The sequence below is a fragment of the Strigops habroptila genome, chromosome 6, assembly GCF_004027225.2.
Source record: "Strigops habroptila isolate Jane chromosome 6, bStrHab1.2.pri, whole genome shotgun sequence".
Classification (NCBI taxonomy): Eukaryota; Metazoa; Chordata; class Aves; order Psittaciformes; family Psittacidae; genus Strigops; species Strigops habroptila.
The window spans coordinates 15,741,095-15,759,766 of NC_044282.2; the positions used below are offsets into that span (position 1 = coordinate 15,741,095).

Below are 18,672 nucleotides of genomic sequence, written 5' to 3' on the forward strand. Positions count from 1 at the left end.
GCATTCTTTGCGCGCGGGCGGTGGGCGCATCCGCTGGCGGCGGCGGCGGCGTGGGTGCGCGTTGCCGGGCGGTCAGCTGGCCGCGGGGCGATAAGAGGGCGGGCGGCGGGGGCGCTCGGGGCAAGCTCGCTCGGTCGCTCACGTCTTGCCGTGCTCCTCTCGGCGGGGAGGAGAAGGCGCCCGCTCCGCCATGGCTGAGACGATCGCGGACACCCGGCGGCTGATAAGCAAGCCGCAGAACCTGAACGACGCCTACGGGCCGCCCAGCAACTTCCTGGAGATCGACGTGGGTAACCCGCAGACCGTGGGGGTGGGCCGCGGCCGCTTCACCACCTACGAGATCCGCGTCAAGGTGAGCGCCCGGCCCGGCCCGCTCCCGGGGGAGGGTGGGAGGCAGCTGGGCGCTGCGGCCGGCCCCGCTCATGGTCGCCGCGGGCCCGGGTGGGTGGCCGGGGGTGCCCATCGCGCAGCTACGCGGGGTCCGTGCCCGCCTCTCGTGCCGCGGGCCCCGGCGCCTCGGGAGCGAATCCAGGGCGAGGGAGGGCGAATGCGGAGCCCGTGTGTCGGCGTTGGGCTCAGCCGGCCCTTATGTAACCGGGAGGGGTGTCCCCGGGGCGGCGGTGGCGGGCTGCCGCTGTGCTGTCCTCCAGGGCCCGTGTCCCCGCTGATGCGGTGGGTACCGCTGCGGAGGTGATGGCTGAGCGGCAGCAGGCTTCACCCTCGGCATGGAGCAGGGCCCGGCCTCTGCGGGCGGCTGGAGCTGGCAGGTCTGGTGGTAGCGAAGGCAGTGCACCTCGGCTGAGATAACCGAAGGACAAACGTTCTTTCGGCGCCACTGTGCACAACTATCAGTAGACCAAAATATTGCTGTACTGCGAGCAGTCGCTTGTCTGACTCTTAAGTAAATACAAGAGGGCAAACTCCTAGCTATCTGACGTGTAGTAATATGGGTGGATCTGTCCTGAGGACGAGGTCAGGTTCAGGATTTCAGCGGCCTCAAAGACCTGTAGAGAATGTGTAAATAAGTCCAGTGGGCACACTTGCTGGGCCAGAGCTAGCTAAAGTGATAAGGTGAGTGTGTATAGAGAGGCCTTCCTGTTTACTTTTGTACCTGAAATATAAATTAAGTGCCAAATAAATAAGGCTGTTTCCCATGTGCTATCAAATTTTTCTTAGTAGCACTGAGGTCCTTTCTAGCTGGAAGGGCTATGTTCACTAACATGCCCCAAAAGCTAGTAGTCTTAAGCTTGAGAAAAGCTATGTGGAGTAATAAGGTCTTTCTTATTTCATAAACAGAGCCTGGAGGAGTGGACAGTAAAATGCTGTATCTATGGCATTTGTTCCTTGCCTGTGCTAACAGGGACTTGAGGCAGGACATCCTTTTGGTCTATGTTTCCAGGGATGAGTTGAAAGATGACCTCTTTCATTTTTTTTGTAGCTTGTGGTTGAGTCTACTACCTTGTATAGCTTTACTCTGTTGCTTTACTCTGTTGCAGGTGATTGAACCTGGTCAGTTATTACAGGCTGTAATAGAGGGGAAAGAAGCCTCATTAACTCTCTGCCTATTTTTGCAGTGTGGGTTCTTATTTCACACAAAATGCACATGTCTTCATGGCAGGGAAGGCTTCAGCTGAGGGCCACTGCCCTGGTTTTTAAAAGTCTTCAGTCAAGACTAAAACCCTGGGTGGATTTTCTGGTTTAAGTTCTCAGCTTGGTGTAACTTTACTTAAAAAAGCAACATCAGTTGGGATCTAAAGCTACGAGGGAGGATACTCCTTTAATTCTAACACTCCTAAATTGCCATGTCCAGTGGCTATTCTCATGTTTCAGGATGTGCTCATAAGGTGGAAAGAATAAACTGAAACAACTGTAACCTGTGTTTGGACTCTATGTGAGGACAAACTAGAACTTGCAGACTTGTGTTTCATTATGCTGCCTTAGCTGTCCACTTTGCAGAAAGATGTAACTCTACCTTGTTGGGAAGTATTTGTGCCTTAAGTTCCTGATGATGTTCCTTTTTGTGAGATTGAGCATTTGGAATTGCTGGATCTAGGGAAGATGATACAAAAGGGACATAGCTGTGATATGGCCTTGGGAATGAGACCAAATCTACCGGGATTAAAAATTTTCTTTTTTTTTTTTTTAAATACTCAACTCAGGTTCTTCAGCAGAAAGGAAAGCACAAAAGCAGGTTTTGAGACAGATTAGTATTAGCCCATCTGCTGTTTGGGGTAGAAAATTCTGGATTCTTGTTGTAATAAAGACCTAGAAGTGACTTGAGCAAACATACGCTGTGATAGTGCTGTGACCTTCCTCTGTTCTTCCTCCCATCCTGACTATTATATAAACATTGCTTCCTCCCCACTCCTTACTTGCACATCTGCATGCCTGTATGCAGGACTATTTCTGATACATGATCATTCCCTTTGCAGTTGTGCGCTACTTGTGCACAGAGTGCATCCATCATGTATACATTCACAGCTATCATGAGCTGTAAATTCAGTTTTATGTCTCTGTGTGCTGGAAGGCTACAGAGCAGGTAATACAAGTCATGCAGAATTGTGTTCGCTGTCTAAACTTGTATCAATTAACTGCTTCTCAGCAGAACATAGACCATGTTGCTAATAACGCAAGTTTCAGCATGGGAGAAGAGTTGGAACTTGAATTGCTATAGTATTTTATTTCTAAAAGGTAGGCCTTGTACTGTAAGCTGTTGGAGCATGGTGGGCATCAGCCACCAGCCAGCCTCTGTGGTTTGACAACTGCTTGTGGTCACAGAAAGTAGCAGCTGACACTTGCTGTGTCCCCCAGTGGTGCTAGTAGTGGTGGCAGTACAAACCTGAGATGGAGTGAGTTACCTGTGCTGCATCTGGAAAACTGTCTTCAACTAACACGAACATTAAAATGTTTAGGGGTGCAGAAATGGATATCTTAACTGCTGCCAAGTTCTGGTAAAAGCTATTGGACAGGCTCATGCTATGGCTGGAAATCGTGCTAAGCCAGAAACACTGTCAGAGAGGAAACAGAGATTCAAGTTTGAATTAAAGCAATTAGACTTGTACCATTGCCATGGTGTTTATAAACTTGGTGTAAGGGTAATTCTATCTTTGTTGCTTTGTCTGAGTTTCAAAGCTTAACTTTTTTTGGGAAAGACTGAGCTTGCTAGCAGACTCTTGAACTGATGCCTGATAACTAGTATCTTGCAAAAAGTACTTGTGTGCAGAGTTCCCCCCAAGCTTTTATTGGCAAGCTTTCTACTGGTATTGCAGCTGAAGCATATCTGTTGCCTGGAAAGCAACAAGTGGAACAACCTCATGCTTTAATTCCTGTATTGCTGTACTCATCAGCTTCTGGTGGAAGTTGGAAAGCTTAATGGGGAACTTAAAAGTTTTGGGTAGACTGCTCAGCCGTACACTACTGGATAAGCAAGTCAATTGTATTTCAGTACTTACAAAAAACCTTCCCGTTTCCTATCAGGCTAGTGGGACAGCCGTGCACTGTAATAAATGCATGGTACTTTCACAAGCAGTTAGGCTCAGAGTGCTGCAGGTAGAACCTATACAGCACTTCCAGTGGGGCAGCTTACTTCACAGAAGGTCAGTTGGTCAAAGTATTGACTTTCTGAGCCTGCACTTGCATTAAATAACATACTGTTCTTGGCAGACTGGAGAAGGTGATGACAGAAAGCTTTTCACTGTAGCAACCAGTATAAGACAGTGTGGAGGTATGCCACTGCAGTGCAGCTTGGCAGTGAGAGTCAAATGTCTTGTTCAGTCATGGTAAATGCCATCCTGCAGTGCTAAAATAGGAAATCTGAGTGGGTCATGTTCTTGACAGGGTGCTTGAGAATTTGCTTTCCATCAGCAGCATTAGGCAGTGAGTTTGCATCATTCTAAGGTATCCTTTGTGTGAAGGCTTAGTGAGCTAAAAAGAAGAACAATGCAGTAGGGTATAAAGCTCCAAGTGCTTTTTCTACTGAAATAAAACTTGACAAAGTAGTCATCTTGTCTAAAGGTATCTAGATGATCACAGTATGGTGACTGCAGTGGTCACAACTAACATAATCAACTAGATGGCCTGCCAAAATAATACAGCAAACTACTTTGCAGCCCTCGCTTCTTGAGAAGTGTGAACCAACAGTTAATTTCTCAGTGTAAATACCCTTACGTGCCAGATGCTGCTTCTTGGGAGTCTTTAGCTGTTCACTCGGGAAACACCACCAGAGGGGTAGTGGGTTTCCTTCTACTCGTTACACATTTTCAGGGTGGGCTTCTGCCTGTCAACACAGGCATGTGAATACCTGTTAATGTTTATGGGCTGGCAGCCAGCCCTCCCTCTGAATTCCAGGAAGCAAATGTAGAACAAATGACAGTTGTTATATTATCATCCTACAGCATGTCTGCAGTCCTCAATCCAGTTATCACCTGACTTCTACTGTACTTAAGACATAGTTTTCCTGGTAACTGGGTCAACAGGAATGTCTTTGCTCAAACAGATTCTGTGCAACAGCTTCAGTTGCTAAATCCTTTAAGGAGACAAGACTTAAGCTTTACAAGTTAACTCTGATCTCAGCAATTGGTGACACCCTTAAGAGCCATACAGTCACTGTAAAAGCAGTGCCATAGGAGATAAGCACACTGGTTAGAATACTGTCAAAAAGCATACAGATACCCAGGAACTTGCTACATCTGGGAGAATATCCCTTTGTTAACACTATTTTATCTGTTATTGTTTCTGTAGAAGTAAAAGTGACTTCTATGCTGCCCCTTTTAGTTGGGTTTGTCAATTAGAATAAAAGGTTAAATTATCTGTTGATGGTTAATGAGAACTTGCAGAGAAGTCATTAACAGTCAAACTGGCAGTTAGAATTACAATAAAATACCTGCTAGAGGAGCTGCTAGTCCAAGTAGTTAAGTAATTATTTTTAGTCAAACCAAAGTTAAACAAAAAGCCTTTGTCTTAATTCTGTTTTTTAATACTGAATGGCCTGGTACCTCTAATCAGTGTGATTAAACTTGGCACTAAAGCACACCTTAGTTTTCTGAGGTCCCACAGCTCAGTGGCTTGTCTTGAGGTGTAGAAAGGTAATGCCTTGCTGTTGTGCTTCCAAATGTGAAATGCATCACTCGAGTGGTGCCAATGCTCTTGAACGCAGCAGTCACCTCTCCTCTCTCTTCTGCAGAGAGAATTCTGTAGAGCTGCAGAGGTGTTTGACTATGTAGGCCCAGCGTGGGGAAGGAAATGAACACACAAGCTGTGAAGTGCCTGCATTGTTAAAAATAATATTGGTCTCAAAGGATTGGGGAAGTATATCAAAGTACTGCTAAACTTGAGCTGCTTTTGAAAATCTGTTCTCATCTTAACCCATTGTTTTCAAGACCTATCTTGGACACAATACTTGCATTTCAGCATATTTATAGCAGTCTGAGTTGAATGACTGATTTGAGTTTGACTTTAGCAATCAAATTCAAAGTAAGATGGTAAATGAACTGAAAGTATAAATTGCTCAGACAGCACTTGTCTTATGCCATGGCTTTGCAAAGTGGCACTCCTGATCTGGTGAATGTGCCTTTGAAATGTTGTCCTTGAACAGTGCCATATTTCCTGTCCTTCGTGTGTTTAGCTGGGTTTAGAGTTGCAGATTCTTCTCCCGCCATGAGAATAACCAAATCTGCTGGTACACATAGTTGACTTCAGCATTGTTCGGTTTCATAGTCAGTGAAGCTTGTGGTGGAGTAATGACTAAATACTGACTTGGTGTCGGATGTGTTCAGGGATGCATAATCAGCACTAATTCTCTTTCTCTACTGCTGCAAATCTTGCATCACACTGCAAGTCTGCTCTAACTGTAGTTTAATTACTCTTAATACCCTATTCCAGACTGTGCTACCAGTTTTAAACTCCTCTTCAAAGAATAAAAATGCAATGGTTCAGGTGACTTTATTCTGTTCTACAGCCCAGGGATTGCACCTTAACAAACACTCACTGCACCATTGAGCAGTAATTCAGAAAAGGTTATCTGGAAGGCTAAGAACTTCCCAGGACACTGACTAGAGGCTGAAGTGGGATGGCTTGGATGAAAGAAACTTCTGAAGCAAGGAGAGAGGGTTTACAAGTCCATTGCATGTATTTACTCTAAGCAGCTGATTTTTCTGTAGAGGTTTTTTATTAAACTAGGTTCAAGAGCCTAGTCCAAAGGTACTGAACTAGCTTGGTGTTGATGTCTGTTACTGTGTAAATAAAGCAGCCAAGTCTCTGAATAGCGCTTCATATTGGTATATTAGTTTAACTGGTGACTTTGACTCTATTTCTGCACGTACAATGTGGGCCTTGATTGTCATGTAGTAAGAACGTGCTCTAGTACAGTGCTGAACAGACCAATCAAATGAACAATGACTGATCTTTGTAGGACAGATGGCTGTGATCCAGGTAGGCATATGATGCCAGAGTATTTTGATACATCTTTTTTGTTAGATAGCTTGTCAAAAAAGTGTCAGCTGGAACTTCAGAGCAGTTGGGTCTCTACTATATTTCGTCTGGGGAAATTAATAATGCAGCGTATATTTGAGCTTCTAACTGCAGGGGAAGCATTTGCTTTAAAGCTTTTCACTTGGTAGTGCGATGCCAGTTGCACTACTGGAGGCCATTTTAGCACATAAATAATCTGAATGCCCTACGAAGCTATAGCACAGAGTGAAGGGTCTGAAGTTGCTGTTACTGGTACAACTTTTTTTTTATGTGAGAAGGATGGAGAAGCCCTAACCCTCTAGTCAAGATATAAAAACAAATGTTTTACTGACCAAAGACAGATCCATGAACATACTCCTTATGTGGTTACTTCTTAAGAATCCAGCTCAAAGCTGCTGTTGTGGGAGGATCTTCTGGGGCAGATGACAGTACAGTTTGTGTTGGCCGCAAAGCCAGTCTTGAAAATTTAACTAATGGCTAGTGTATAGCAGCTTTACTCTAAAATCCAGAGGAAAATGAAGCTATATCTTAAATGGTTTAAAGCCACCTCCATACCTGGAAATAATGCTTCAGAGACTATGGGCCTAAGCTGCAGCACCCACCAAGAGTGAAGATAGGCTACAGATTAATGAACACAAGCTATCAGCAGTTCTGTAGCTTTTAAGTGGCTACTTAAGGATATGAATGTTCCAAAAAACTGGAGATATGAAGATTTTTTCTTTTTTTACTTATGCCTACTTCTATGCTAGTGATTTATCTCTTGTTTCTTACATGTTTATGAAGTGTAGGGATGCTGGACTGTCTCTAGCTCACAAAGCATGTTAAAACTTTTTTTCCTGATAAAAACTATCAATTGCAGCAATTCATTGCAATTTTGTTGGCCTCATTTGACTGTAGTTGGTAGATGTCAGCTAATGATGCTAAAGCATCAACTTAACATGATCCCTCCTCAGTCATTCTCAATGAGGAACAAATGGTAACATTACAGTAGGCCAAACCAGAGCATATGGCAGTTACACCTTGTAATCGTGTAAAAGTAGCAATCCCTTCTCTTTAAAAGGAGTATTTGATATTCCAAGGGAGGCTTTGGCTTGCTAACCCTGAAATGATTATCTGGACTTACTAATTCTGTCTGGGTGTTGTAAAAGCCTATGCCTGAATGTGCCCTTCTTAAAGTAGGCTCCTGTTTTTACCTTTGGCTTCTGAGCATGAATAAAGAACCCCTAAATAATGTTTTTCTAGACTTAACTCTGGTTTGAGCTGTTTGACCATGGCACACCATAATTCAGCTGTTTATGATGTTGGTGAACTTGATCAGACGATTATAGATGCTGCTTGGCAAAAACCCAGACACCCCTACACTAATTTTCATAGAGCAGCTCTGGGCTCAAGGCATTTGACTTGGCAAAGGTTAACGCTTGTCTAAAAACTAATAGTCTTTGTGTTGGAATTAGGATTTTGCTGCTTTAGTCTTCAAGCTGGGAAACATCCTAGCTCCATATCTTAGGACTTTGGAATAGGAAGCTCTATAGTTCTTGGTATAGCTTAGGTCAACATTGTTTAAAACTTGGGGGTGTACAAATGGTCAGATTTTTCAGTGTTCTATTAACTTCAGATTTTTTGCCTGTAATATACCTTCAGTAGACCTGGACACCAATTAGATGAGAGGGGAGGTAGAATTCTGCTTTGATCAAAAGGACTGAAACTTAAGTAACAGCCTCTTAACTGACCTTTTGCAGTGGGGGAAGGTTTTACTCCAGTGAACAGCAGAAAACTAAACTTCTAGCAACTGAAGTTTAAGTTTGCCTTCTTTCTTGCTTTTTATAATTGTAGGAAATGGGGAGGTAGCTGCTTATGTCAAGTCGGGAAGGAAACAAATCACTGGCAAGGATTCTGCAACAACAGTGGATTGCTGGAACCAGTTTCTTGTACTAAAGGGCAGCAGGCTCTTGTGTTAAGAAAACTATGCTTTTCTATCCTCCCTGAATGCTACTTTCTGTAACACCCCGGAGCTCTTACTGGCTGACTGTAAGTGTAGCTGAAGGGTGTAGTCTCTTGACAGATTACAGATTTTGTGAAGAGATAGTAAGAAGCTTGGATTTAACTTCTGAGAGTGAAGGCCACAAAATTCTATCAGAAATGAGCTGAGTGCCTTCTTTCACTATTTTAATGGAAATGGAGTTGTATCAAGGCTACCATAACCTACTTGAAAAGACAACATCAAAGTAGGTACTGTGGCAACAGTGCAGCTTTATTCTCGGTCTGTTAGGAGTGGGAGACATGGGCAACACGGGGCTACTGCTGAGTGTCTCAATGGCAGATGAGGAAATTAATCAAATTCATCTCAGAAACTATCCTGGACAGCTACAGCTGTGGAGCTTCTGCAGCTGTGGGGGTGGGCTGGGCAGCAGTGACATTCAGAGTCAATCTTGTGGAGTGTCAGCATGTTCTCTGAAGGAATCCAAATGCAGTTGACTTTCGATTTATGTCTGGAAACAAATTTGTAGGAGCAAGTCTGGCTATTTGCAAGGCTTTTTCCACTCACTGGATAAATTAATCTAGTCTAGCTAACAGAACACTTAATTTCTTAGAATTATGAACTAATGTATTTAAAATAAAGTACTCTAGCTTTCCTCCTGCAATTAATGTAACTTATATACCAGAATGACTGCATTGAAGAGCTGTGTGTCTGAAGCTGAGTGGGCAGTATTGACTAGCACTCAAACTACTTGCATTCTGCCTGTGAAAGTCTCTTCACTTGTATGTGTATATAAACAATTCTTGGACTTCGAAGTGTGCACAGCTCAGGAGTGGACTGAAGCAACAGCTAGAAAACTTAGCTGGTTATCCAGATTACTGCCTTAGGACTGTCATTTGCTTCTGAGGTGTACTGGGAACCTCCTGAGCTTAGGGTTGGACTTGTGATTTGAATATGTTATGACATAAATGTAGCTGAAGAAACATGCTTGTTGTGAATACAGGTTTTGCCCTGAAATCTGTTAGCAGGCAACCACTGCTTCCCATTAGCAGTTTCATGAACACTAACCAAATGACTGTAGAAACTCATTTGGCATCTGAATGGAAGAATGCAGGAGGGACTTAAGGGTCTGGGTTTGTCATCTGCTGTTTAACTATGTAATTGGCACCAGTTCTAACAATGTTTATTTCAGTGTACTGGCTTGGCCATTAACTCACCCAGCAGAATACAGACTGAAAGCCTAATGGGTGTCTACATATGGTCTGATACAGAAACAGTGCTAGACAGAATCTGTCTTGCCTTAATTCTATGCTTAGGATTTGGAGCTATGTGGGACTTTGCAGAGCTGATTTATTTGCCCTCCTGGAATAATGCATTATCTGTAATTCTGAGTAGTGACTTTTGGTTGTCTGGTCTCTTGGGTAATGCATAATCCTATCAGGTTGAGGGCTTGCATTCAAACTGCTAAGAGGCATGATTTTGGACTAGGCAGTTGTTGAAAATGTTCTTAATAAAAATTAGACTAATTATTACACTGTAGAAGAAGCAATTGCTGCAGTAATTATGCTAAATTTATCAGAGGAATGAGCTATGCTCCAGGGGCTGTGCCAAACTGGGTCATGAGTTTCATGACAGTAGACTTTGCAGGTCAGCAGGCCAGAAAGCCAGCACTTTAATGCTGAATGAGCATGGGGAGATGTGTTTGTGAAAATGAAACTAGCCTGTCTTCAAGTTTTGTACCTTACTTTTGTCTCTGTTCTAGCAGGCAAACAAAGCACTAACAGTGTTCAGAATAGCTACTGGCACCTCGGTGACTAAACAAAGATAACTCACCATAGACTGTGAAGCTGAGAATAACTTTTTTGGTATCCTGTATGGTCTTGAAGTGACACTTCAATAGAAGTTGATGCCTTAGGATTGCTTCCCTCTACCAAATTCTTGCTCAGTAATAGCCCATGCTTCAGCAGCTGTCTGGCTTGTTTAATGAAAACCATCTATCCATGATAGATGGAGGCAGTAGGACATGCAGAAACCCTTCCTACCGAAGGAAGAAGTGGTCTGCTCAAGCAGGGTAATCATCCTTAATGAGAAAGACACATGCAGTAACCTCAGGTGTTAATATATTCTGAGTTAAAAATACAGAGCCAAGATGTAAGTTAAGAAGTATAAACAGGATGCTGAAATTGCAGGTGGTTTTGGTTTGATTTTTTTTTTTTTTAATAGATCCTTCCTATCAGCTGTAGCTGAAGAATGCAGCCTCTATCAGTGCTAATTTCTAGAGGAAGGAGAATTGGTGTAGTTTCTGGGTTTGAAGAAACATGAGGTTTACAAGTTCTGATTCCTATCCAGACTAAGGGACACACTTCCCTTTAACATGTAGTTCTCAAGTTGTGACTTGTAAGCCACTTAGTGTAATGGGAGCCTGCTAGCATACTCTTCAGTTCAGACATTTCCAGTGCTCATGATCAAAACTGGAGATTTTTCAACCGGAGGGGAAAACAAGTACTCTGGCTTTTTTGGCAACTTGATAGCTGGCCTAGCATGCCAAAAGTTCAAAAGGGAATGTAGCAGGTAAAACAAGCTCAATTGGCACTTCTGCTCCCACATTATACCTGTAAGCCTGATATGTTGTTTAGAGATTAACTTTAATAGACTTCATGCCCAGAAGGATGAAAAGAGTTCCTGAAGACCTGGGAACCCATTGCTCTTAGCTGCTTTTATTCAGTTCTAATCCCTCTTGTAAGTAACTTGAGAGGAGAAAGTAATATTTTCTGCAGGTGAGAGCCTATGTGTTAAATACTGTAAAGGACTTTATATCCAAAATGCTGACAAAGAGTTGATGTTGTGATGTGGAAGGCTGAACTTAGTTAAAAAGCCAGTAACTGAAATCGGAGAAAAATAATCCAGTGCTTAACTTCTGGGAATCTCCTTCATGCACTCTGGGGGACCTAGCTTTATTCACTCTTGAGTGAGTATTCTTATCCTCAAGACAAGAGTGTTTCTTTATAAAGCATGACTTCGGACACAATAGTCTTAAGTGCAACTTCATTATTAGTCACTAGTACAATCAACAATGTTTTACCTTGGAAAGAGAGCTCAAATATTTTTAAACATTTAGCAATAAGATTTCATAACAAAATACTGTTTTGTACTTTATCATTGAAGTATGGACTAAATAGCATGTGAAAGTACACAGCTAACTTTTCAAGTACTTTTGAACTCTGACAGCCAAAAACTTGTTATTGGTTGGCAGTAAAACAGTGGCCCATAGTCATAGGCCTGCCTAGGGCAGGAGAGTATCTCTGCAATTAAACCTGTTTTGGGCAGCCAGAAGCATCACTCAACGACAGCTTAAGTATAGCGGTCTGCAAATGATATTGTACAGGGATATCCACTCAAACTGTGACCAGAATCTGAGATGGCTTAAAAATAAAAATAAACCAACAAAAAAGAAGTTTTTAGCTGAAAATGACTACTGTACTTCTGCCAACAGGAAACCTGGGGATAACTGTAGTCCATGTGAACATCAGCTTCCTAGGGTACTTCTCAGGAGTCTTATTTCAAGGTGAAGACAGTGAATATGCAGTCTGACAACAGCAAGCTTTGATCTGTTACTGCTGGTTACGTATGGCAATTACAGACTTTCGGTCTTGCTTTTAGTAGATCAAATGCCTACAAAGATTTTTGTAACATTTTAGCCATTTTGATATCTCACTGTCATTTAAACTTCAGATTGTGGTCTTGGATTTTAGGATGACATCTAATCCTAATGACATCTGGGGACGTCATTAAGAGTGCACTCTCAATGTCTACTCTTAAAATCTGTGAATTGGATTACAACAATGGTATAACACTGCACCCAAGAATTAATAGAAGCAATACAGTTTCACACAAGTTAGTTTAAGGGCATGTATCAGGGTACTTGTGTATTTAACATGGTCTTGTGCAGCATTATAGCCTTGTTTCCATTTGTCTCTTTCAAGGGTGTTAAAGTTGAGTGCTGACTCTCTAGCCTTGTTCAGGAAAGTTCTGCCTAATGGAGCTCTGCTTGGTTTAACTTTGTAACAAATCAGTGTGATCTCATCACCACTGAATGTTCTGTTTCATCTCAGCCTTATTGACATCTTTGGAGTTATCCAAACTTGGCAGCTTGCACTATCTTCAGCTTCATCCTTCCTGAATGGATTAACTGTAGGATTTAATAGTTTTGCTTTTGAAAATGTTGGAAGCCAAGATGTATCAGGTAGCAGAGAAGTACAGGAAGCTTGGTTATGTCCTGTGCTGGTACCTGAAACACTCCCTTAAATGCAGTAAGAGGAGCCTGTGTGGATTATGAAGACTTTCTCTTCCCCCCTTCAATTTTGTGTATATATTGGCATTGGGAATTCAATTCCTGAGACAGTAAGAATAGTACATGCTTTTGCAACCTTAGGAACATCTCCTTAGTGGCCAGCAAATCTGCTATTCTACTAGGTGGTGGCAAAATACCAGTGATTAGGATGCCATATAAATGAGGCCCACAGATAAGCAGTTTGAGGCACAACTTACTTGTAGCTTGCAGAGCTTTATTGGTATTTCTGTATCTTGACTGTTTCTCAATACTGTTGTCATTGCTTAAGTAGAACTAATTTGTAACTTAACAGCTTGCTGCTTGCTTCTGCTTATCAAAACTTCTAATTTGTCTAATCAATAGATTATGTTCTTGTTCTCAGACAAATCTACCTATTTTCAAATTGAAAGAATCTACAGTCAGAAGAAGATACAGTGACTTTGAATGGCTAAGGAATGAACTAGAAAGAGAAAGCAAGGTGGGTAAAATGAAAGGTAAATACAAGTCTTCATAGACATACAAAGAGTAGTGGTGCTAAAATGTTATGTTATAAAGCATATATCATAGAGAGCAGATATTGTGCTTGAAAATGTCCAGAACTAAAACACTGTAAATCTTTCAGTAAACCTCAGTTATACCATGCTAGCGGCTGTTTAATGGTTTGGACTTAATTCAGAGTTAAATTACTTGAATTCAGCTTACATCTATGGGCAGATACTGTTCTTCTCTGGTCATGTCATCTTACTTCACTAGGGATGTGATTGAGTTGGGTCCTTTAGGAAGAAGAGGTGGCAGAGGAGGTGTATAAACTTGCTTACGGGCTGTACTTAAGGACACTTTTCTAAATCTTTCAGGTTGTGGTACCACCTCTACCGGGAAAAGCTCTTCTCCGTCAGCTCCCCTTCCGAGGAGATGATGGCATATTTGATGATTCCTTTATAGAGGAAAGGAAGCAAGCTCTTGAACAATTCATAAACAAGTAAGTGTTTGGTGTAGGTACCTGGAGGCAAACCCAGAATTCTGCTCCGAAAAATTTAATTAAAGCTGCTAATCCTCTAACTATGGTAGTTGCAACTAGGTTCAGAATGGTAACTTTCACTGGTCTTGCAGTAGGACATGCTAACATTGCTCATCCAGTGTTTAGTCAGATATCTTAATACTTACCTGAACAGCTGTTGTTAATTTATGTAAATTACTAGTAAAATTATAGCATTCAAATAGTTCTACTTTTCATTTCTGAAAAGGTATCCTCCACTGAGTGAACAATGGAGCTTACAATGGGCTTACAGCAGTTTACTTTGATTGCAGATGTGAGGTATTATCAGCTTGTGTAATGATGCATATTTTCTCTAATCATCATGAGAATCGTTCTGAAGATGTAAAAACACTACCTGAGGTGCACACATACATTGTTTGAAATAGATGCTTTGGGTTTTGTCACTGCCTTTCAAAGGGTGAGCAGAAATTATAGTAACAGTCTTATGATTCTTTTTCTACCATCTGACACTACTACCTGCTCTCTGTATATTGACTTGAAGAGCTACTTTAATCTCTTTAACAGTGTGGATCCAAACAGTGGGTAAGAAGGAATACTGTTGATTAACCAGCTCTTCTGGTTTCTAGAGCAAACGCTCTTCAGACCAGCTGGATTTGGGACTGCTCCCTTTTAAAAGTTCAGGCTTATCAGTTCCACTAGCATTCTAATCTTGTTCAATAGTGATGATGTCTGACAGGAGCAGAGGATGTCTGTGAGTTGAACCAGAATTCAGAAGAATCTGCTTGTCAGTTGTTGTTAGTCAGTTCAGGCATGTGGCTTGGAGTTGCAAGTGACAGTAACCATATGAAGTCTCTGAAATTTTCTTCACATAGTTGCTTGTTAGCTCAATTTAGTGATACTGTTAATGGTTCTGAGCAGGTAAAATGCTTCAGACTGGTCTTTGTTCAGAGACAAGTAGAATGACTTTCCAAGGCATCTAGTGTTACATTTACACTCCATGAAGGCAGATGGAATGTGTTTTGAGTTGTTTTGGTTTTTTTTTTTTTAAGGCTGTATAATCAAGACAGTTATGACTGTAAAGTACAACTTTTATCCATGCAGGCTTGGGATTCTACATTAAATGTGGAAGAAGCACACTTGCTGCACTTTACTGAAAGCTTTCTATGCTCAGTCTAGTAATATGCAGGGAAGAGGGCTGTTTATGTTCTGAAGCAGCTGATAGTGAAACAGTCACCTTGACTGAAATCTCTGGGAAAAACTCAGTGTAGGTGACAGAAATGGAGTGGCCAGTTTACTAGTATCACTAGTAAACTGGCCACTAGTAATACATTGATCTTGTGGAAGTATAAAACTTCTTGGTCAATTTTTCCTCCTTTGAAACAAAACCAGACTGTTAGTGTAGATATTGATGTAGTGGCAGACTTGAGTACAGCTGGAACAAGGCTCTTCAGGCACAACTCCCAGCTATTCAGCCTCATCAATTTATTCTAATAGCATCAAGCAAATGTCACTACATTTTTGAACCATGTAGAAGCTTTAAGGCTTGGCTTCTACCAAGTACTCTGAGTACTAGTGAACTTAGACTTGAATGTAATTTGCATAATACGTGCACATTACTGCAATCTCAAATATGGTCTTTGCTTCTAGAACTAGAGAAGAATCTCTCAGATAACTGATATCACTGTATCCAAAAAAGACCTGGCACCAGTGCCAGTTCTTCATATCCAGGAATGTTAAGAGGGGTGTTGAGAGAAGCTTTGTCCCTCTAGATGTAGAATCTACAGGGACTAGATCACAGCAGTGAGTGTGTCAGCTCTTTTGGGCCAGCTTGCTGGAACCACCATCAGTACTACCTAGAATGACATTCACGGGGGTGGCTGTGTTGCAACACACTTTTCTGTCTGAATCTGGCCTTTGGATACATGAAAATTCTTGAAATAGCAGCTGCTATTTCAAGTGAGAGTGTCACCTGAGTGAGGAATACTGAGGAAAAGCCAATGCAGAGCGAGATACTCATGTGAATCCAAGAGCTGAATCTGAGGGATCAGGTCTAGTCTTGCAATTCAGCCACCAATTTGCAAGCCTTCCTGAACAGGAGAATGAATATGCTGCTGCCTCATCATCTTCTCCTGTATAATTTTTCCTTAAAGTTCAAGCAACTTCAGTCTGGGGGTAAGAAACTCAAACTAGTTATTCCAGACTGTCTTCCTTGTGAACTAATGCTTGAGATTGTTTCTCATTTATTAGAACCTGGCAAGATTGATAGGTTTTATGATTGCACTTGAAATAATCTCAGTGCTGAATAGGAGAGCTCAGCTTCCTCAAAGGACAGAATAACAAGAGAGCAGTGACAAGTGAATCTGTCCAGTGGTGAAATTAGCACTGATATAGGTACATCTGGAGAAGATGCATGAAAGTGCTTGGAAGTACTGATGCTGAGCCACTGGAGTTGACAATATATTACATGTGTTCAACTAGATATACCTTCCATTTAGAACAGAAATGTTCTGACAGATATGGGGGCCATAAGGCTGACATAAGCTACCCTGGGAAGGATGGGAGACTTTCTCTCTTCAAGGAAGAAGCCTGTTCTGATTGACCAAACTGGATGTAGCTTTTTTTGACACCAAGCTGCTTTAGTTTTTCATAAGTGATCAATTTCCAGGGATTCTGATTCTCTTGGATTTTTTACCTACACAGAAGGCTTCATGGTATTTTAAGGGTTTAAACCCTTACCCTACAAGGTATACCTTGTGGGTTTCTTCCAAGCTTTGGAGTGTCTTTGGTTTCAGCTCCTTTACTGTAAAAAGGATGGTGGCTCAGTCTTTATGTGGAACAAACCTAAATCTGCATTAGAGATTCTGGTCTCTTCTAGCACAGACACGCTCTGTCTTCTATGTTTCATATCTAAAGAAACCTGCAATTAACGGAGCAGCCAGTACCCTCAGGCCGTGCATCAGTGCTGCTTGCACAGGCAAGCATGACTAGTGACCATGGTAAGACACTGCTCTAAATAGTGTCGGAGCCTTCAGAAGACCTTCACACCCCCTGGTGGAATAAGTCTTTAACTCTGCCTGGGCTGACTGCTGTTGAATTAGACTGGGTGGGTTAAGCAGCCTTTAGAAAGGTGTCCTGTGTCAAAGGCATCAAGACCTGTAAAAATCTGCTTGGCTTTCTTAACTTTGGGCTTCTTCATGCTAAGATGATAGTCCTCTTATTTGCAGGTGACAGGTGATGACATAACATGCTTCTGAATGATCAAGAGATAGGTCTGGGTTCCTGTGGACTAACTTCATCTAGTGGAGAATGACAAATCTGGCTGTTAGACATCATTCCAGTCACCAGTGGTGACCTGGAAGTGGGATCTATGCCTAAGTGCAGAGCCATATGTTACTGGTATAAAACCTTGCTAGCTGCAAGTAGGCTTGATTTGTTAGCACTAATGCTTGTGTTTTCCTCTCCAGGGTTGCAGGTCACCCACTGGCACAGAACGAGCGCTGTCTTCACATGTTCTTACAAGATGAAGTAATAGACAAAAACTACACACCATCCAAAATAAGACATACTTGAGTTCTGAAACTGTCTTCTCAAATATTAGTGGTTCTTATGCTTGGTTTTAAGAGGTTGTAGTTTGTCTTAGCATGCTGAGGATAAACAGGCACGAAGTCTCCACTAACATCAGTACACTGCTTGATCTTTGCATATGCTTTATAGCATTAAAGAACTCACTTGTCTTCTAGCTAAATCCCTCTGAATTCTCAATTTAAGAGTATTATACTATGAGACCATCCACCCCTTGCAATGTCTCACAAACCTTTCCACTCTTATTTGCAATGACTTACAATGTTTACTGACTTGGCCTTACTTGAACTCTCACAGTTGTAGTGTCACGTGTTCACTTGTATTTGACTAAATTGCTATGCTGTTTCTGAGGTAGTCATCTGTCTGAACCTGTGTAGAAAGACTGCTTTATTTCTGATACCCTGTGTGAGAAACACTTATGCAAATGTCTTCAAGCTTGTAAAACACTTTATACTGAAGTAAGGAGGGAATTATCTTTATATTCTGTAAGAGGAAAAATCAAATTTATATACTAAAGTAACTTGTCTAAAGTTTTGAAATAAAAGTGAAAATGCACTTCAAATGTTTTGTCACTCTTGACCTTGAGTGTGGGGTATCTCATCCGTTCTGAGAAGCACAGACTTTACTATAAGTGAACTGGTGTTTCAGCCTTGCTGTGATGCTCTTCTGCAGTGTACTCTTGTGTAACTAACAGACAGCACTAAATACCCTTAGATGCTTGTGCTTGCTGCTCAAGTGTTAAAGAACGTATAAAGATATTGAAGGTTGTTCCTGTGTTGTGGAGCCGAAGCTGCAACCCTGCTTGTGATAGGCAGTCAACAGATTTATGGCTTTAATAAATTTGGGAAAGAGTGCCTTTCCTACTGGGTATGAGAGGCATCAATCTTGCTTCCACTAGCAAATGGAAATTATACCATCCTACAGAGCAGGAATGTTGACATAACCTGTGATACATTATAGCTTCCTTCCTAGATTAAAGTAGCTCTCTCTACAAATACACTTAGGGACACGAAGTCATACAAGTCTGCTATAAGATGTGCTCATAGACCACTTCCCTGAGCATTAAAGGAAGGGGAAGCTGTAGAGTTGTGCTTGTATGACCACTAGTGAAATGTGGGTGGTTGATGCCTGAACTGCAGGCAGTACTACTGAAGTCTTCTTTCTCACTAGACACTTTTATGGCTGGAGATGTGCCTTAGTGCCTCCAAATGTGATATGGGCATTATCTGTCCAGATGTTCATGAAATCAGATTCAAGAACATGCTAGTAGCAATCTGATCCAGTGTTCTATTTTGTAACTGTACTTGTTGGCTTAGA

At 41.8% G+C, this 18,672-nt stretch overlaps 1 protein-coding gene across 2 annotated transcripts; it reads left to right on the top strand.

Annotated features, from left to right (window-relative positions):
• Window positions 1-17,917, top strand: SNX3 (sorting nexin 3). 2 transcript variants are annotated; one of them, XM_030491158.1, is made up of 4 exons: window positions 1-352; window positions 13,159-13,254; window positions 13,631-13,755; window positions 17,238-17,917. In XM_030491158.1, exons 1-4 carry the CDS (start codon window positions 191-193, stop codon window positions 17,341-17,343), a joined length of 489 nt encoding a protein of 162 aa, XP_030347018.1. In that variant the 5' UTR covers window positions 1-190; the 3' UTR covers window positions 17,344-17,917. The 2 variants fall into 2 exon arrangements, with proteins under 2 accessions (XP_030347018.1, XP_030347019.1); XM_030491159.1 differs by lacking the exon at window positions 13,631-13,755 and having other exon boundaries at window positions 21-352; window positions 17,238-17,297.
• Window positions 17,918-18,672: the final 755 nt, after the last annotated feature.